This window comes from Zootoca vivipara, chromosome 6 (assembly GCF_965207765.1).
Source record: "Zootoca vivipara chromosome 6, rZooViv2.hap1.1, whole genome shotgun sequence".
Lineage (NCBI taxonomy): Eukaryota > Metazoa > Chordata > Lepidosauria > Squamata > Lacertidae > Zootoca > Zootoca vivipara.
Window position 1 is genome coordinate 40,822,280 of NC_142589.1, and position 21,283 is coordinate 40,843,562.

At 42.5% G+C, this 21,283-nt stretch overlaps 1 protein-coding gene across 2 annotated transcripts in view; it reads left to right on the top strand.

The window, feature by feature from the left end:
- The first annotated feature begins 997 nt into the window (after nt 1–997).
- PSKH1 (protein serine kinase H1) overlaps nt 998–21,283 on the top strand; it is a 34,831-nt gene continuing 14,545 nt past the window's right edge. Inside the window, exons 1-2 of one of the 2 annotated variants that reach the window (XM_035119429.3) lie at nt 998–1,124; nt 5,775–6,793. In XM_035119429.3, coding sequence (XP_034975320.1) covers nt 5,873–6,793 — 921 coding nt within the window. In that variant the 5' untranslated portion in view covers nt 998–1,124; nt 5,775–5,872. Of the gene's footprint in view, nt 1,125–1,152; nt 1,559–5,774; nt 6,794–21,283 lie in introns of those variants that run through there. The other variant, XM_060275975.2, reaches the window with a different exon arrangement.

Here is a 21,283-nt window from a genome sequence, read left to right on the forward strand (position 1 = left end):
AAATCCTTAAAGTGCCCACTTAAATAAAACCAACTGCTGCATCCCATGTTGTCAGGGAGCTTTGTCATTTTTTCTGCACAATCCTATATACATCTATATCTATGCAGATATACAGCTTCATTCAATAGGATCTACACTCGGGTAAACCTGTATAGGATTGCAGCCTTTAAAGCTGTACTTACTGTATTTTGATGAGTGTGGATATGCTTTATTTAGTGTTTTTTTAGGCAGAGGCGGTTAGTTTTGGGTGGCATGGAAGGGCAGCAAATAGTTATTGGATTTATTATTAATGTACTGTATTTTTAGTGCCAGGACACTAAAGGGCAGAAGAAGCGCTTAGAATTTCTGCTATAGGTGCCTTGGCTTGGCAAGCAAATTGTCTCGACTCGATTCGGCTGTGTTTTTGTTCTCTTACCGCTATTCATTATTCCTTATTGCTCGGACCTCCAAATGTGGCAAGGGACGTCTCAGCTGCTGGTCTTTTTTGCTGGTTGGTAATTCTATCACACCCAGCTCAGAAAAATGCAAGTATTTCCAAAAGGTCACGGAATAGGTCCTATGGAGGGGTTTTGCGTCGTTCTTATAATTTGCTGTAAGCCTCGCATATAAATCTCAAAGAACTTAAACGGTGCTGGTTTTTTTGTTTTTTTTAACTGCCACGGTTTGGTGAGACGAGATTTTAAAAACGGATTAAGCAAACAAACGCATATTAAAAGAAGCGCATGTGTACAGTGTATTGTATTCGTACGAAGGCAAGCAAAAACAGAGAAGAAAACAACCGTGAAAACAACCGACCAAGGGGCGCGCCAGTCGCCGCCTCCTCTTCTCAACGGCAGCCCGCACGGGCCTGGCTCCAGCTCCGCTCTTGGCACCCGCTTCCTTCCTTCCTGGCCTCGCCTCGGTTTCTATGACAACCACGGCCACCTCTTTCCCCCCGCTCCCGCCTCTCTGCGTTAAGCGCCGCCCACGATTCGCCTCCACCAATCACAGCCGGGGAAAGCGGCCGCGCGCCATGTGTGTTGTTATCCCGAGCGCGCACTGATGACGCAATGAGGCGAGCGCCAGGCCATAACCCCCCATTTGGGCTTGGGCTGGACCCGGCGCCCACCCCGCCGCGGGCTGAGGTGAGTCAGTGTGGGGCGACTTGGCCCCAGAAGGCACTGAGCTCGACATGGTCTTCTTGCTACCCGGCATGGTCTTCGCGGGGCCTTGACTCAGGGGGAGGGGTGTCTTGGGCGCACCAGACCATAGAGGGGCCTGCACTTTTCTCTTACTCGTGCTGTATCCGAGGCCTGCTTTGCAGGTCCTCCCCCCCCCCCCGGGCCTGGCGGGGAGCTTGAGGGCTTTCGCAGTGAGCCTCTGTAGTCCTTCCGTCCGCCCAAAGTAGCACCTCGGGCTGCCCCTCTTTGGCATTCGTAGCTCTTCCACCCCGTAAGCCTCAAAGCCCTAGTAGGGCAGCGCCTTGTCCTTAGAATTCGAGTAAGCAAAAAAGGAAGATGCTTTGGTGCTGACGGCACTTAGTCCGGTTAAGTTGGTGTCACCATCAGGTCAAGGAAAGGTAATTGTTCATCTCTTAAATACAGGAAGCTTGCCAGGTAACACCATTTATCCGTTTAGTCCAGCACTGGCTACTTCAGCATTTCCCAACCTAGTGTCCTCTAACTGTTTTGAGCTCCCAGTTCATCACCCACAACCAGCTTAGCCAATGGTCAGGGATGATGGAGGCATCCATCATCCATCCTACAGCATGTGTAGGCATACATGTTCTCCATCGCTTGTAGCAGTTGTTCTTCAGGATGTGAGGCCATAGGTCTTTCAAATCACCTGCTCCCTGATTCTTTTACCTGAAGATTTCAAGTACTCACTCTTGGATCACCTTCCTGCAAAGCATGTGTGGAGTTTTGGTTCCTCTCCGATTGGTCTGCCATTAAAGAATTTGGGAGTATTATTCAGTTCTATAGCTTGATGCTGGTAGAATTTAGCTCTGGTTGTCTGTTACCTGAAAACTCTTGAGTGCAGTGAGAGAGAATGAATGGGAGTAAATATGGCTTGTTACTGTTTCTTAACATATCTGGCCCCCACAGGAAACCAAGTGAGCTTCCATACATGCATCATATATTGCTGCCCTGTTCATGCCTGTAGAAAAAAAGGTGGAGGAGGATTAAGTATTGTGTGGGTGCACATCGGTTTTCTTCAACATGCAAGAGGAAGAATAGGTTGTCGTATAAAATAGAAAAACAAGGGTGAAAAACAGCTTGTTACTTGTGACTGAAGTTTTCTTCCTACATGATCACTTCTTGTCTAATCTTGTCTTGAAGGAAAACTTTAAAAATATGTGCCTTGGAATAAAACTTGTTACGAATGTTTACAAAGAACAAGGATTTTAATGGGCACTTCACAATAGCTTTAAGCTGGGCTTTCAGCATGGATGTTCTGTGGAACAGCATTTCTGTTGAGATATGAAAAGTGCCTATTTCATTTTTTCGTGATTGTCTACAGACCATTTTGTGTAGTATTGCTAGTTCCTCCCGTCCCAAGATGGTGACTGCCCCTTTAAAAGCTCTGATTTACTAAGAGGATGCAGTTGTTACTCTACCAGTCTGTTATCTACCTTCATTCCTGCCTGCAGTAGCAAGGTTGACTTTAGATATGAGAGATGGTGGCTAATGGTGCAGCTACTGCAATATCTCTCAATGCCTTAATGGTTTTAATAGGAGAGTCATCAACTCCAGATGAAGACCAGACTATTCTGTTTGCATTCCAATCACTTGCTTATAACGGCCTTCCAGGCGAATATTGAAAAATATTTTACTTCCTTGGCAGGTTCTGGGACAATATCTGATTGCATTGATGAGCATTGTTTCCCCCCCTTCCACCTCTGAGATTTGTGTAGGATTGGAAGGAAGTACATCTGAACTCTTCTGAAAGTACAGTTCTCAAAACACTTTCCTGTTGAAATTCTGTGAAGGGTTTGTGCAATAAATATTTTTATATAAGACTGTGGATTTTTTAAAAGGACATTTGAAGGAGGAATAAAAATTAAATATGATGACAGGTACCTTTATGATGAAAACAGGAAAACTTGAGGTGCGAGCTTTTCTCATAGTACTCATAAGGAAGAAAAGTGTATGTGTGTTCATATGTGTACGTACACCAGCCTTTCCCAAGCTGGTGGCCACCTGATAATTTGGATTGCAACTCCTGTCCTCCCGGACCATTGTCCACATTGACAGGAGCTTGTTGGAGTTGGAGTCCGAAATGTTTGGAGGGCATTAAATTTGCAGTGTGAAGAAAATGTGCTCATCATTTTTAAAAAATCATTTTGAAAGGCATGCTTCTAACACACTGAGTAATGCCACACTTCAGATAATTTTCCTGATACTTTTGAATGCCAATAGTGCATGATTGATGTTTGTTACAGGTGCTTTAAATTGTCAAAGACATGTGGTAAGCCATCAGCAGAGGGTGGAATGAGACAGTCCTCTACTCTGCAGTTGGCTTCCCCTTCTACTTCTTGAACCTTAAGATCATTCCCGTCCTGTGAATGGAGGTTTAGCTTTAAAGAGATTTTTAGGATTAAATGATAACCTTTGAACACTGACTTCCTTAAGCTTTTTGTTTGTTTCAAAAGTGGAATGTTGCATTTCTTTCTATGGTGTGTTGGGATATGGGAGTGCTTTTCTCTTTCAATAAAGTGAATGGAAGGTCCTTATTTTCCAAAAAGCGAGCCAATTCAAAGATCTGTCTGAGAAAATGATTAGAATTGTAAAATGTAATTCTGGCACCTAAATTTTCTTTTTCTATTTGAAATATCTGATGCTTAATTTCTAGGAATCTGAAATATTTAAAAACCCTGATAAAAAGGTAAAGGTAAAGGACCCCTGACAGTTAAGTCCAGTTGCAAACAAGTCTGGGGTTGTAGCGCTCATCTTGCTTTATTGGCCGAGGGAGCTGACGTTTGTCCACAGACAGTTTTTCCGGGTCATGTGGCCAGCATGACTAAGCCACTTCTGGCGAAACCAGAGCAGCACACGGAAACGCCATTTACCTTCCCACCGGAGCAGTACCTATTTATCTACTTGCACTTTGATGTGCTTTTGAACTGCTAGGTTGGCAGGAGCTGGGACCGAGCAACAGGAGCTCACCCCATCACGGGGATTTGAACCACTGACCTTCTGATCGGCAAGCCCAAGAGGCTCAGTGGTTGAGACAACAGCGCCACCTGTGTCCCGCAAAACCCTGATAAGGAGGGTTATTTGGCAATTTAATATTAGCCCAGCAGCAGAAACGCTAAAGCTTGTAATGGAATTTTGTACCTGTGTACAAAAGGGACTGTTGCTCAGTCCCTGCTCCTGCCAACCTAGCAGTTCGAAAGCATGTCATAGTGCAAGCAGATAAATAGATCCTGCTCCAGCAGGAAGGTAAACAGCGTTTCCGTGCGCTGCTCTGGCTCGCCAGAGGTGGCTTAGTCATGTTGGCCACATGACCCGGAAGCTGTATGCCGGCTCCCTCGGCCAGTAAAGCGAGATGAATGCTGCAACCCCAGAGTCGTTCACGACTGAACCTAATGGTCAGGGGTCCATTTACCTTTTTAATCTGTATGACAATGTTGATAGTATTGTTTGAGATTCAACAGTTTCAGCATCTGGCTTTCCAGTGCAGCTCTAGCTCCAGCTGCTAGAAGAAACAATAGAGAAAAGAAAATGCCAAACCAAACTGTAGGTCAAATATGCTGACCAGGCAAACAAATAGACAAATATTGAGTTCACTTGGAAATCCCTTGACTTCTGTGGAATTTACTTTTAGTAACTATGCTACGCTAGAAGCCTTAATGCCTTCTAGTTATACAATTGCTAGACCCCTTTGCCTTCCCATACCCTTTTTGCAGAAAACATTCACTGTTTCAACATCAATTTCCTGTCTTCAGCTGCATGGGTTACCTATATATAATTTGTGTGTAGATGCTCATGAAATGTGAACGCTTCATACCTGTGAAGTGATTCTGCTGACTTTCTTCCTTTCTCACAATATCTATACATTTTTGGATGCAATTAATCAACTTACAGGTTTTCCTTTACTGTAGATTGTAGTAAGGAAGCTCTAGCCAACTGGTTTTGGGAGGACTTAGGTTGATATACTGAAATAGTTTGCACTGTATATTTACTAAAAGTTATCTCGAGATGCTCAGAATTGTTGGATCATTTCATTTTTAACTTGATGGAGTTAGCACAGAACAAGAATGTGCGAGTCTTGGCTTATCAGTGGAAGTACTGATGTTGTGGCATTTCTTCCTTTGGTTTCATGACAGAGCTGTGGTTTAAAGCACACTTACACTCCCCCTTCCTAATTATATTTGCTGGGAAGCCAAGTCTCCTGAGTCATAGTAGAGATAATTTCCAAGTGATTGAATAAGCAGGAGAAAGAATGGAGAGTAGTAATATGGTTCAACTCAGATATCACACAGAGGTATGGTTTCTGTCAGTCTTCCTCCAAGCTGGTGTCTTCCAGATGTTTTGGACTACAATTCTCATCAGCTCCAGGGATGGTGGAAGTTGTATTCTTAATGGGTGCCAGGCTGTGCTAAACCATGGTTTGCAAATCTACTTCAAACTGTAGTTATTGATTCTGATTTGTTGGTGATCACAAACTGTGGTTTAAAAATTCAAATATTGCACTAAAACCTGAATTAAGCTTATGTGCAGAAAGGAAGGGGGCATTTATTGAATATAGTATGCTCAAGTCTCTCTCTCTTTCTCTCTCTCTTTCCGCTCCAGCTTCCTGGGATGTCGAGGAGATTGGAATTGTTCCAGACATGGTTGCTGTGGTGTTGCTCTGGGAAAACACCTTGATGGATGATTAGTACCATTCAGTGATGGGCTGTGGGACTAGCAAAGTACTTCCTGAGCCTCCCAAGGATGTTCATTTGGATCTCGTTAAAAAGGTTGAGCCATATACTGGTTATAAAACTGACATATATAAGCACTTCATCAAGGGTGATGGAGATGCCATCAAATCTGCTATCCCTTCTCCTCCTCATCACACTAACCCACATGTGGAACAGGCAGAGCCTCGCAAGAACAGAGTGGCAAAGTACCGTGCAAAATTTGATCCCAGAGTGACAGCCAAGTATGATATCAAAGCCCTGATTGGCCGAGGCAGCTTTAGTCGTGTAGTACGGGTGGAGCACAAGGCTACCAAGCAGCCGTACGCAATCAAGTTGATAGAGACCAAGTACCGTGAAGGAAGGGAAGTGTGCGAGTCAGAGCTGTGTGTGTTGCGTCGTGTTCGGCACACCAATATAATCCAGCTCATTGAAGTGTTTGAGACTCAGGAGCGTGTCTACATGGTGATGGAATTGGCCACTGGAGGGGAGTTGTTTGACCGAATCATTGCCAAAGGTTCCTTCACGGAAAGGGATGCTACCCGAGTGCTGCAAATGGTGTTGGATGGAGTTAAATACTTACATACATTGGGCATAACTCACAGGGACTTAAAGCCAGAGAACTTGCTCTATTACCACCCAGGCATGGATTCTAAAATAATGATCACAGACTTTGGGCTAGCGAGTGCTCGAAAGAAGGGAGACGACTGCTTAATGAAGACTACCTGTGGGACACCAGAGTATATTGCCCCAGAGATCTTGGTCAGAAAGCCCTACACAAACTCTGTAGACATGTGGGCACTGGGTGTGATCTCATACATCCTACTAAGTGGGACAATGCCTTTTGAAGATGACAACCGCACCCGCTTGTATCGGCAAATTCTGAAAGGAAAGTACAGTTACTCAGGGGAGGTGAGTGTGTCAAGGTTCCAGTAAGGGAGTGCGTGTTGTGCCGTGGTATTCTGTGATGGTCTGAAATCTCTGGTCTCTACAGGAAATACTCTTGTCCTTAAATCTTGAAGCCTACTGCAACCCTGATTCTTTAAAAGCTACTGCTTTCAGAATATATATTGTATATTTTTTTATTTCAGAAATTAGGTCCCCTTTTTGCACAAAATATCTTACAAGAAACAACAACAATGCCGTAGTCTGGGTGAAAGCAAATGTAACAAGTGATTTCAATCAGTGGGAATCTCTGCCCCTTCTAATGGGAGGTGGTAAGGCCAGGCTTTTTCAGAAATGGAATTGAGAGTCCTTTAACCATTCTTTGGAGATGTATTGCTTTTCATCTACAGAAAAAAATACCCCTCTCAAAATGGTTTGCAAAGAAGAAAAATGTAAAAGAAGTATTAAACTAATACAAAAATTCTTATTTTTCTTACATAAATTAACATTATTTAACATTTTAGCATTGAAATGGTTGGTTTTTAAGCAGTTTGGGAGGCCTCACTCCTCTGGAAGATAGAAGAATGCATGGGAGCTCTGCCAAGTCTTTACAACAGCTTCAGATGGGATGAGTTGAAAAGCCATTCCCCTCTAGGAGTCTGCCTGTCCTCAGGAAAGATGTAGCTAAGTCTAACTTCTGAGTCTTGTCTGGCGCTGTTCAAAAGACCTGTGGACCCTCCAGAAGTTGTTGGACACCAGCTTCCGTCAGCTCTGGGTAGCATGGCCAATGCTCAGGGCTAATGAAAGCTGTTGTTTAGTAATATTAGAGGCACACGTTCTCTGGAGAGGCATTGCTTTAGAGGCTATTTCTAGGGGATGTTGGCATGTATCAATTCAGTCTGTCATTTTACTGCTTTGGTCTGCTTCATTGTGTGTCTTATGGTTATAGAAAGAAGAATATATGAATGTGGAGATAAGTTCTATACTACCTTCAATAAGTTACACTCAGAAATAGAAATAATTCAACTGTTGCCCCTAGTGGCATCCTAGCAGGAACTGAGCCAAATGTTTTATATGTGGAAGAGAACAATTTTTCAGTCGGGGGTTGTGAAGTGACAGTAAAATAACTGACTGAAAAACAAATGAGGTACTTGCTAGTTCTCAGGCTGTGATGACATTTCAGTAATGGATGAAGAGTCCTTTTTATATTATTTGGGGTGTAATGTTCTAGATGCTAAATCAGGATATAAGTTGCTTTTGAAAACATTGAGTCAATTTTCATGGCTGTTCAGGTTTTGATAAGTCTTCCAAATAATGTGCAATTGGTCACTTTTTGATTTCACTTGTAGCTGCTGTATGTTTGTGGCTGGGTTGTGTCAGGCAGTCAGATTTCACAAGCAAGTAGGTAACCTACAGTAAGTAGGCACCCCAGTTTATATTCTGTAGAGTTCTTGTTGGTTATTTTGCCATGCCTGTTTTGCTTCCTGTAGACTACACCCAGTGAATCCAGACGATCCAACTAGTTTCCCTATTTGTGAATTGTGAATGAATCTGACAGCTGCTATGTCCTGGCACTGATTTAAGGAACATGTTGCACAGTGTTTAAGAATGAGTGATAATCAATGGAGAAGTAGGTCAAAGAGCTGATAGTGGGTGGTAGGCTCCCAAGCTCCCACAGCGCAGCAACCCCCCCCCCCAAAAAATAATGGGTGTCTTGAAGAAATCATGCTTCGGCTAACCTGATAAATCTTGGAGAATCAGTTTTCTTCTTCTGATCTTTTCTGGTGTAATGGGAAGAAATCAGCCATAAGCTCGTTTTATCACTGGCCTTCCAAAAACAAATGAAGAGAACTTTTATTAAACAGAAATCCTTTAAAACTGCACTGGGTGCAGCTGTGGCAAACTGAGTGTAAAATTGAGAATGCAGGAGAAAAAGGCTGCTACAGAAACCCTTTAGCTTTAACTCTGTGAAATGAACACACTTTTATCTGACAGTGGCACTCCCAAGAGGCATGTCTGTGGAGATCCGATCATAGAGTTATAGATTCGCCTGCAGTGACCCTCTGGGCTAAAGCATAATAAATGTGCTTTTGAACCAGGGAGGAGTGTCTTCTAACATAGGCTCTCATAGAATTTCACAGGCAGAGAACTTGCATCATAGAAGAGTCCAGAAAAGGTTATGTTTTTCCTTCCCTTCCTATCCCCAAAAGAAAAGGTGTACTTTCCAAGACAAGGCTTGCCTCAAATGCTGAACTGAGATTGTGGAGTCCTATTGAGAGAGAGATGTGAAAGCTGATATTCAGACTGACTTGTGAATTATTTCCATTTTCTTGATGAGAAATGAAGAGAGCTTACAATTTGGGTTCTTTTCCTGGAGCAGAGAGTCTGTTTTCAAGAGGCTAGTAGGCAATTGATGGGAAAGCTGTAATAGCTCATTTAGGTCCTGCTGACCTCAACTACTCTAATTATCATTCTCTGGCTCCTGGTGGTATAGAGTTGATGGCAAAGGCTGTGATGTTTAAGGCAGTCTGGGGATAAGTGACTTGGCAAGCCCTTTTGATGATGTTAGCTCCCTGGGTAAGGGTTACAATGCTTATCGAAGCTGGATCAGTACAGCCTATCCATCAGGAACTAATTGTGTTCTCCCCTGCCACCCTGCTCCCTGCTGCTCTTTGCTTTATCAGGGATTTGCTAAATAAGCTGAAGGGGCTAGTTTTACTGTCAAAAATCCTACAGGTAACATAGCAGAAAACTGCTTCTACTGTTCTAGTGTTTCCATTAGAGAGGAGAGTTCACATGCTTTTCATAAATGTATCCTGTCACTCTTTTGCGTTTCTGATTTGATGCTAACAAACTAGAAGGCTTCCAACTACTTAAAAGTTGGAATTTAAGGGAGAAGTAGCTATTTGCAACTTGGCATAATATATGGAGTACAGGTACTGGAGGCTGTTGGCCTGTGGGGAAACTTAGTACTTGGGAACTGATGTAGTTTAGAGGCTGGTGTCACCTCTACCTTGATCTCATTAAGCTGCTTTAGGCAAGTTACTTTCTCATGACCTCAGTTCTCCCATCTGCAGTATGGGGGATAAAAATGCAGACGTAGGATTGTTGTAAAAATCAGTGGAAAATATACGTGGAACCAAGGAAGGTACCTTATACCAAGTCAGGTGGGTGTTTTGCTCAGTATTGCTCACAGTGACTGGCAGGCAGTCTCACGCAGGAGTTGGTCCCAGCTCGACCTGGACCCCTCCTCCTGGCTCGCTGTAAAGCAAGCGGAGCGAGAGCCGGGAGCCATGGGGCAGAGGCATCCCTCTGCTTGTGACTGCAGCGGCAGCGTCCAGCGCCTTCGCTCCATAAGATGCACAGACATTTGCCATTGCTTTTTAGGAAGGAAAAAGTGAGTCTTATGGAGCGAAAATATGGTATTTCTCTTGAACCTAGCTGACATCTGAAGAGTGTTACGAAGATTATTATTAAATTTCTATACTGCCCTTCATCTGAATATCTCAGGGCAGTTTACATTATAAAAACACAAAAATACATACCATAAAAAGACAATAAAACAATGCCTGCCATTGACAGTTTAAACGACCCTAGATTGTTTAACTAGCCAGAGGCCTAGGAGAAGAGGGATGTTTTTTCCTGACACCTAAAGATACATAACAAAGGTGCCAGGCAAGGCTCCCTGGAGAGAGCATTCCATAAGAGGAGAGATAAAAGGTTGGGGAGAAAACCAGGGTGGTGGAGTAATTATAAATATTGGACTGTGACCATGAAGTTCACTGAGTAAACATGGGCCAGTCAGTCTCTCAGCCTAACCTACCTCACAGGGGAAGGGGAGCAACATGCTGAGCAACATGGAGGAAGGCAGGATAAAAATTTAACAAATCCACTTTGCCTTGGCTTTTACTTCAAGATCTGCTTTTACTTACTAAAGAAGCCCAGTGGAATCTGCGAGGAATGTTTTAGAGGACATGTCTAGAGTTACTTGAAGCAAAGTAAGAATCCTGTAAACTTTCCTGATCATAATTTTAAAAGTGTAGGCTGCATCATCTGTCTTGAAAGAGTGGCTGAAATACATTGTCATGGATATTTGTTGACTAGCTTGAGTAAATGGCCCACCAACGTCACCTTCCCCCTTCCTTTTGCTTTGTGACTCACACCAGCTTTTATTCTCTGATGAATACCACCTTCAGATGGGATGAGGCTTAAACACCTTGACGCACAATGCACTTTGAAGGGTCTTGTTGCATATTTAGCCTGGAACATGATGTGGTGCGTAACAGTTTGCTGGTTGACATTAGCTTGGGTTAGTGTGAAATGGAGGCATACAAAATTATAAAAGGCAGGGGGAAAGGAACATAATATAAATATTCAAAGGCTGTCTTTATATTTAAGCTCCTCCTAACACCATAGCAGTGGGACCCAGGTGGCGCTGTGGGTTAAACCACTGAGCCTAGGGCTTGCTGATCAGAAGGTCAGCGGTTTCGAATCCCTGTGACGGGGTGAGCTCCCGTTGCTCAGTCCCAGCTCCTGCCAACCTAGCAGTTCGAAAGCACGTCAAAATGCAAGTAGATAAATAGGAACCGCTACAGCGGGAAGGTAAACGGCGTTTCCGTGTGCTGCTTTGGTTCGCCAGAAGTGGCTTTGTCATGCTGGCCACATGACCTGGAAGCTATACGCCGGCTCCCTCGGCCAATAATGTGAGATGAGTGCGCAACCCCACAGTCGGTCACGACTGGACCTAATGGTCAGGGGTCCCTTTACCTTTACCTTAACACCATAGCATCTGCATTCTTCCCATTTGACACTCACGCTTAGCTTTTTGCTATGACTCCACCAAATCACTCCAAATATTATGACTCCAAATAAAATTGGGATATTGTAAATATGTGTGATTTTTTCCCCCTCCACTCCTTAATTCAAAAACTTATGTTTACTCTTGGGAATTGGTATCCCAAACATGTAAGGGCTGTGTGCCATGTGGGGGTGCAGGAGGAACAGTGCAAATAAAGGGACAGTTTTTGCTGATGCCAGTGGGAGAGCATCTGCTTTGCATGCAGAAGGCCCCAGGTTCAGTTCCCAGTATCTCCATGTAGGACTGGGGAGAAACCCCTTTTTGAAGCCCTGGAGATCTGGTGAAAGTCCACACATGCAATATTGAGCTGTATGGACCAATGGTATATCAGTGTAAGGCAGCTTCCTGTGTTCCTGTGCACAGCCCTAAAAGAAAACTGAACATTCCCAAGCCTCATCTAAAACCAAGTAGTAATTCAGTGCTTAAGTGCATTGATCTCAATGGAAATTAGGCATGCCTTTTGCTGGGCTGCCTTTACTAGCAGGGATGTGTGTTTATGATGTTATGGTATTATTATTACCATTATTATATATTTATTTATGCCCTATTTTTTCCTCTGACAGGGATTCAAGGCAGCTTACAGATAAAGTATTGTGTGGTCAGATATTTTGGTGCTAAAAATATTTATACTTTAAACATCAACTTTATGCAGGCAGTTTGTCACTTTAACGTTTGTGCCCACTTGTCAACCCATAAATCCCTGGATGGCTTACTACAACATATTCATAGCATATAACAAGAAAATATAGCCATAATAATAAAGTGCTGCAATCCTGTATTGACTTACCTGGCAATAAGCTCCACTGAACTCTGCTGGGTTTTCTTTTCAGTAGGATTGAACTATCAATGTCAGTAAGAGCCCAGAAAATTGAAAGTGATTTTTCTTTGACCCCTCCATCACATTTGGCACTGTTACAAATATGGTCCTGACTTTGGTAGACTTCCACTATACTTTGATAGTAGGGGCATTCAAGAGGTGGTTGATTGTAACAGCAAAGGAGCAGGAGGTCTTTTGGTTAATGCTTTTTCTCCATACGTCCCTATAAATGACTGCACAGTTCTGAGGCTTTTGAGGATTTGACTTTCCCGCAATAGTTACAAAAGAATGTTCCCAGCAGGAAACTAACCCAACTGAGACTGTAAGGCTGTTTCCTTCTTTCCATTGACTGATATATTTGATTTTCTTTTTGAAATTTGAAAGGTCTGGGTGCCTATTTCAAAGGATTATTCATTCCAGCTCCCTCCTTACCTGTAGAAAGGATGCTTGGAAGGTAGAATTCAATCTAATGTTTTACATGCTTGGCCACACTGGCTGCTTCAAACATAACATGATGAATGAAATACATTCAAAGACAGCACAAATTAGAGGGCCCTTTGAAAGAGGTGTTTCACTTTTCTTGGCCCACTTGTGTATTTTGTGCTTTTTTGGCTGGATATGAAGATTTGGCTGTCTCCTTGGATGGTGCTTTGGAAGCAACTTTTGGATTTTTAAGATTGTCTTCCTACTGGTCTTATTAGAACCACCCCCACCCCTACCATGTGTGAGATGCATTAAATGTTGCACGTATTTCCCACAGAGGCTTAAAATTGTGAGTATGTGCAAGAATGAACAAACAAATCAATGAAAATCCTGACTGGAATAAATAGAGGCTAGAAAATTCAGCTTTTACTGAGAAGAAGAACTGTTTTTAAGTGCACCTGAGAGTTCTGTCTCCTGGAAGAGAAGAGAAGAGAAATCCATTTACAGAGGAATGTGCTCTTGCGTCCCAGATGAAAAGAGCATTGAGTGAGTGTGGGTGAAGGCTGCATGTGACCTGAGGGGCCTCTATTGAAGAGACAGAGTGTTCTGGTCTCTCTCTCTCCCCCCCCCTTCTCTCTTTCTTTCTTTCATTTTTCTTTCTTTTAAGATGGAGGAACATTGAAAAGAGCCTGAAATAGGCTGTCTCCATGCCTGAGGTGGAACGTTGAGGTCAGCCTGACAAATGCACACTCCATGGTGAGGCTCAGAAGCCTTTCTTGCTCTGCCTCTTTTTCTTATCTCCTACACCTGACCTTAATGCAGCTGTTCATCTCAAGCAGGGGTAGCCAACGTGGTGCCCTTCAGTTGCTGTTGGGTTACAACTGCCGTTATCCCTGACCTTTGGCCATGCTGGCTGGGGCTGATGGGAGTTGGGGGTCCAGCAACATCCGAAGGGCATCATATTGTCTACCTGCAGTGCTGATGTAGTTGACTTGGTTTTGTGCTGAGCTGTGTGGCTAACCAACTAGAACAGTGGTAGAAACCTTTGCAGAATTAGGAACCCATGTAGCAAAGCCAACATCCTGCTTGGTTACCTAGGGTGAGTGCAGATCTGCTCTTAGTAACCAGATATCCTGTAGTAAAGATGTTTCTTTGGGGAAGGGGAGAATGGACCTATATTTGGACCTCTATTGCAAGCTGAATTTAACAATGTTCTCATTGTCAGTTTCTATTAATTACTAAGCATCTGTATTGTTTTCTGTAAAATGTCCACTTTCCATTATGGTGCATTAATTATAAACTCCTTTGAATCTCCAGGAGAGTATTTTTTTAAATAGTTTGAAAATCACACATCAAACAGTTGTTTGAGATTGAGGTGAGTTCCTTGAATAATACTGGGACAAAACTAGTATTTGTTAAAATAAATGTGTTTATTTAGAGAAAGTAGAGAATATCAGATCAAGCATACAAATGCACACTCACAAAGCTTCTAGCTCTGATTTAAATGTGACAGAATGCACAGTACACATTGTAGTTTATTTGCCTTCTGAAGGTGCTCAATCCATTTAATAAAATGAGAGGGATAGTCTCCCATCAGAACAGTGTGAAGACTTCTTCTGCAGCATGAATTCCCTGAAGAGTAAAGAGTTGTTGCATCACTTTTAGACTTATTTGTTCACCGTCTTGACAACATAAATACATGGGGTTTCCACAGACAGTGGCTTGGATCCCTTTTGACCCAAGCATGATTTGCCATGCTTAAAGAGAAAGCAAAATATGTTGGCCTTACATCACAACTGACTGGCAAGTTGTTTAAGTAGAGGACAGCAAAGTTGGGCTATAAATGCAAAGAATTCTATTTTCTCTTCCTCCTCACAGGGCATTGTGAATAACCCAAGTAAACATTCCTGGAAAACTAGAAAAAGAAAGAAACCAAACTAGTTTAACTAATATAATAATGCATGTTCCTTTTGGTCACAACAGTAACCTGCTGAACCCACCAGGCAATATGGTGAATCTATTCAGTTGCATATGGAGCCAGCAGAAGAGCCTGTTCTTTCTGCCATACGTCTATGGTGACAAAGGCTTTTTCTTGACATTTACAACTGAAGGAAAATTTATTCCTTTTCTAATACAATATTTTTATCTCATAAAATACACAAAATATTATCATAAATAAATAAATATACAATAGATTATTTTGATACATTTGTCATGAATATAAACTGATGAAAGTATCCAAAAGACTTAACCTAACATCTGTAAATTATTACAAATATTCTGCTCCTCAGAAAATCCTGTATAAAAGTGTTGTTACATTAATATTAAAATGTCCAATGTTTATACATATTCTCAGAAAAATGTTGCAACTATGCCTTCTTCAAGTAAAAAAAAGGGGGAGGGAGTGAATATAAAACAAATGAACTCCATTTTTCAATAAGCTTATTGTCTCTCCTCCCTGCCTCTCAGAAGGTTAGTTAGTTTCACCATGTTAGTTAATTTCCCAAACTTTAGCTAGTCATGAATCAAAAGGTGGTGTGGGGTTTTTCCACTTCTGACAAACCAACATTTAGCCTCAGATTATAGATGGACTGTCATTTCTAGATCCTCCTCTGGTATAATACTATTAAGATAGCCAAACAATAAATAATAGCATTATTTCTAGGAAGGCCATGGCCCAAAATACTAGTTATTTTTCTGTCATCACAGATTTCCCATAAAATCCAGATCACTGGACCTGCCCATATAACATAAAATATATTTGCATTAGAAGTTCCACCTCTCCAACATTGGACACTGATTCTTGGATATGTTTTGAGAGGAGGCAAATGCCATCTAATGCCTACAATTGGTTTCAGTATTTACACATGATTTTTAAGATAGCATTCCACTTTGTGAATACACATGGAATGAATGGGGAGGCGGTGTGTTTACCACTGGAAATGCATAAATAAGGACTGTAAAAATACATAAGGTAAGCCAGGTAATATTTTTCAAAATCCAGAACCATTTATTTATGAGTATTTGGATGGATATCCCTAATTTTCATATTATCAAAAGCAAGGTACTAGAAAGGGTCATAATGACACAGTAACAGACATTCCTGGAGGAAACAGATTATCTAGACCTATTTCAGTCTGGGTTCAGCTTCAGAGCCAGGTTTGGGATTGAATTTGCTTGGGTCACTCTGATGGATGACCTTTCTCTCATCAGCTTTTGATATCATCAATCATGACATCCACCTGGGAGATGGGCATCAGGTGCACTGCTCTGCCATGGTTTTAATCTTATCTCCACAGCTGGCTCCAGAAGGTAGCATTGGATGAGTGCTCCTTGGCCCCTTGGATTTTGAGCTATAGGGTGCCACAGGGCATAATAATGTATCCGGTGCTATTTAACATCTCCATTAAGCCATTGGGAGTATTCATTAGGAGTTTTAGAGCAAGGTGCCATTGGTACTGATGATACCCAACTCTATTTCTCTGTAACTTCTGAATTGAGAATGGCTGAGATGCAGTGGTGGGCTAGATGAAGGCTGCTCCTTTTCTGTGGAATAGCATTCCTTGTCAAGATATGACAGGTGCCCATTAGCTGCCCTTCCCAGAAACAACTGAAGACTTTTTTTGTTCTGACAAGCTTTCCCAGCTGGAGAAATCTGACTGTTCTGAAAGCTAATAAAAGCAAAGCCATTTTCAAGAAATCTATTAGTTTTTTAGATATAGACATAACAAACTCAATCAGTTTATTTTCCAACTCTTTTATTGTTGAAACCTTATTTAATCTCCAGTATTAATCATAACTTATCATAGCTGCCATAACTATATGCACTGTAAGTTGAGAACCTACAGTTTACTACATTTAACACAAACTAACTATGAGCAACTCTTCTTGTAAAGACAAGAAGGTTTGTTGAACTCTTACAAAAACCGAGCAGACCTTCTCACCCTGCTTGCTCAAACATGTCTTTTATCATTCTGTCCAGGCTTTGGTTTATGTTTTGTTTATTCCCACCACCCCTTGTGTGGTCCAGACTTTCCAAGAATTGGTAGCTTTGTCTGTCCCTCTCCTCCTTTCCCTCCTGCAGTTCTGGGAGAGTGCCAGCCTGGAGTTCCCAAACATGCTTCCCAATTAGTTACTTGTTTGGACTTAAATTCTTTTCTGGAAGAATTGTGTGGTTCTGCTAAAACCTGAGAATCAGCTCAAGCAACGAATCAAGCATTGATTGGTTAAATGGTAAGCTGTGCAGACAGTTGGTTATGGGGAGGAAGCTTCCTGCTGTCAGCTGTTTGTAGCACCTGCTGATATTGGATTTGCTGTCCCAGCTATATGGATTCATGCTCAGTGGCTTGTAGCTTGTTCCCATACTGTGGCATGCTGTACATGAGGAACGTCTCCTGGGGGAGCCATTATTTTGAGATATTTCAGGAGATTGATTTCCAGAGTGATTTGGAAGCTAACTTATAGCTGTGTTATCCTAGACCAAAGGGGGTTCCAATCTTGTGCAGTTTGCATGACGAGTACAATTCAAAAGATTTGTCTAGTTACGTGTCTGTTGTCTTGAACTTTCTGAGATATATGGAGTGACATTCCTGGTCATTCCAGATCTGATAATGGCTTGACTGCATGCCAGTACCCACTTAAAAAAGGCAGCACAAAATTTCCTTTGTATTGTTCATTTATCAAGGAACATCCGCAGATGCATCTGGAGTCCTTCATGGTCTATTTTTGCATGATGTGTCAAGTCACCAGACTCTTCCTGTAGACCTGGATTTGTCAACCTTTTTGAGCCTGTGAGCACATTAGCAAACCAGAAAAAAATGGTTGAGGGCACCACACATGCCACAACTCTTCCTCCCCAACTGTAGGGCCTCTAAAATTGCCCAAGTGTCACCAATTACCCGTATATTCCAGTGTATAAGACTGGGCGTATAAGACGACCCCCAACTTTTCCAATTAAAATATAGAGTTTGGGATATACTCGCCGTGTAATAAATACGACCCGGCGTATAAGACGACCCCCAACTTTTGAGAAGATTTTCCTGGTTTAAAAAGTAATCTTATACGCAGGAACATACAGTAGGTTTCAAAAAAAATGAGTCTTATTAGCCAGAGGTAATTTTAGTGGGAGGATGGGACCTTACCATGTGCCAGGGAAACCCTCTGTGCCATTGAGCAGTAGTTGTTAGCAGTGATATGTTGCTCTCCTGGCTTCCCAACACTGCATGTCACTGGCAGTTACTGAGAGGGAGAGGGGCAAGGCATTGGGAGCTTTGATGCAGTGCAGGCACAGCGGTAGAACCAACCTGATGCTACTCCTGCACTATGCTGAGCTTACTGCTGCCCTGCCCCTCCCTCTTAGGAACCAGTAGTGGAGCACAGTTTTGGGAAGCCAGGGGAGCAATACTATTATTAGCAGAGCCAGTGACTGTGTAGGCAATCAACTGAATAAACTCATTAGGGCTAGGGCCAACCTAGCCAAGGCCAGTGTTTCTTTTCCCCTTCTTCCCTTGTGGTTCTGTACTCCCCATCCCATTCCTTGCTGTATTGCTGTTTTCACTATTTATGATATTGGCATTGCTGAATAACCATTTCAGAACCAAACATTTAGTTTGACTGAGCCAGTCCAGTCTCTGGCAAATTTATATCTAGTTATCCTTGCCCTGATCTAAGCAGTGGGCCACTCTAGTACTCTTGCATCAGAGAGTCTACGGTATTATAGCATTTTAGGCTGGGATGTGTATGTTTGTGTCTCCACAAATTTTGATTCCATGACTTAGAATCCTGAGACTCTTCTCCCACTTTTTCTTTAAATACCTGTTTCCAGCCCTCAAGGCAGCAAAGAGAGACTTGAAAGTGTGTGAGCAATGCCTGTATACTATCAAAAGAAATTGTGGGGAGCAAATGGAAGAGGATTTGCTGTCAGCAGGCTTTCTGTGGCCTATATAACTTCTTGCCTTTCCCCATGACTAGCTGAATAACTTATATAAATCTTCTAAATTTGCATAGCATATGCATATTGCAGTATCCAGTATTTCTTGGTGTTGAATTTGATCTACATACCTTAGATCTACCCGCTTTTGGGTTGGTATAACCATGGGTCCTTCTAGCTCAGTGTTGTCAGTGCTAGCTGGCAGAGGCTCTCCAGGGTTTCACAGTTTCCCAGCCTTATCTGGACACATTGGGTATTGAATCCCATGGCACTCAAAACCGGTGCTCTGCCACTGATCTACAGCCCTTCAAGAGTACAGGGCTGCCATCTGTTTCTGGACTCCTGTGTTAAGAAATGCAAGTAACCCAGGCAGTACAAAATAAGTGTGGTGCCTGTTGAGGATAGTACCCACTGAAGATGCAGCAATTATTTACAATGGCTTTACTTTTTCATTGGAGCAGTGTTTTACAGGGTTTCTGGCTGCTTGGCTTGCTCTGGCTTTTGCTGACTACCACCAACTGCCTGGCAATCTGTTCTCAGGATTCATTAACTTCTTTTCTCTGGTGTGTAGGAAAAAAAGTATTTCTTGCTTGAGTGGGGTTAATGCATTTAATCTTGCCTAGTGCTTGGTCTTAAATGTGGATGCCTTTAGTTGTGCATAGTGTATGATCCCACACATTGAAGAAGTTATGGCTGTGCCTTAAGACTCCATTTCTTAGGATGATGTGTGTCTGTTGCATGTTATCCAATGACCTCTTTTTAACAAGGTGCTTGTGCAAGGGAGACCACGTTGGCTATTTTCATTTGAGAAAACTAGGTTATAGGAGATGATGGCACCAGATGGCCGCATATCCTTAGAGTGCTGTGGATTATTAAAGGGTTTGTCATGCTCTTATCCTTTTTTCCTCCCTCCCGATACTGTCAAGTGCCCATTGCTTAAGATCTGTCATGAGTTGTGTCATCTAAGAGCAGGGGTGGGCCTAATTTCAAAAGCTCTCTGGAAGTGATTAGATCTCTGGCAAGAGTGATCCTACAGAAGAGAAGAAGAAGGGGTGGCAGAAGTTTAAAAGCCCAACTCTAGCATGTGTGCCTGGACAGATTCTCCCCAAGCAAATGCAACTTTCAACAGAAAACAGGTTCCCCATTCCTGCTTTAGAGGCTGTACAGTTCAGGGCCTCAAGACACACCCTGGTCTGACTTAAGAATTCCTAGGTACCCATACTTTCCAGTTAGATGTTGGTAGGCCCCTCATCAATGGCACAAGAATCTATTGGAAGGAGTACTGGCAATTCTTCTCAATGTCTTACTTATCTTGCTATGTATACAGCTGATCCCACAGTTTTGGTGAGGAAGGCCTCCTATAATTGTGGAAGGGAAAAAACCTCTACATTGCTTGACCCTGTTGAAAGCCTGGAGCACACATCATCATAAGATGGTAGAGTTGTGCTTCTTCTAGGCTGGGAGATGCTTGTTGTTGCACAGGCAGTCCTGATTCAACTAGCCGATCAGCTCCTGATCCCAGTTTTATCCTTCTTGTTCAGGAATTAGAAGCATGTCCTTGGAAGCCTGCCCTAAGGTCACTGTTGTTGGGGGCTGACACTGTGAGGCCAAAAGTACTGTGATATAATTCTTTCCAGCCCAGATTACATCTGAAAGAATGTTTAAGCTGAACATTAAAACAAGTAATACTTCTGAGTATGGGAATGGGTCAGAGAGGGGCAGTGGTAGTTTCTACTTTTTTCTCTTAAGAGGACCAGATAAAGGATAATGTATTCAAGCTTCTCCTGCTATTAGTGCTGGCTACTGGGAAAATATTGTCCTAGTTCACACAGGAGCCTGTAAATAAGGCTCTGGGTGACTGTAGCAGCAACTAAGGATTCCAACAGGTACTACAGCCAATTGCAGAGAGCCCCCCTCAGCCCTCTCTCATTGTGGCTGCTCACCCTTCCTATGGCAGTAATACTTGCTTGCTTCTGCTGGTCCAAGAGGGTGAAGGAAGTAATTGCTTGCTGCAATTTATTGGGAATCCAGTACTGTAGCTCTATTTTTTATTTTTGCTTCTTTGAATTCTTTGCTTGCAACCTTTAAGGTGCATCACAGACAGAAGTCACCTGGATCACCAACACTTTAATGGATCTCCTCATCTCAGATCACAATAAACATACCCACTCGAGATGTCTGCCCTTGCCATGAGAAAAGTTTATGAGGAATTGTGGGCCATTTCTTTTGATTTGGGGTTTTGGACTAACACCTCTAAACTGCACTAAAATGCAAATATCAGCACAGTTTGCAGTGCCCATTTTGTCACCTACAGTACACTGGTACCTCTACTTAAGAATTTAATGCGTTCCGAATGCACATTTGTAAGTCGAAAAAAATTGTAAGTCGAAGCCCATAGGAATGCATTGGGAGAAAAAAATTGTAAGTCGAAGCAACCCTATCTAAAAATTTGTAAGTAGAAAAAATCCTATCTAAACAGCATCCAAGATG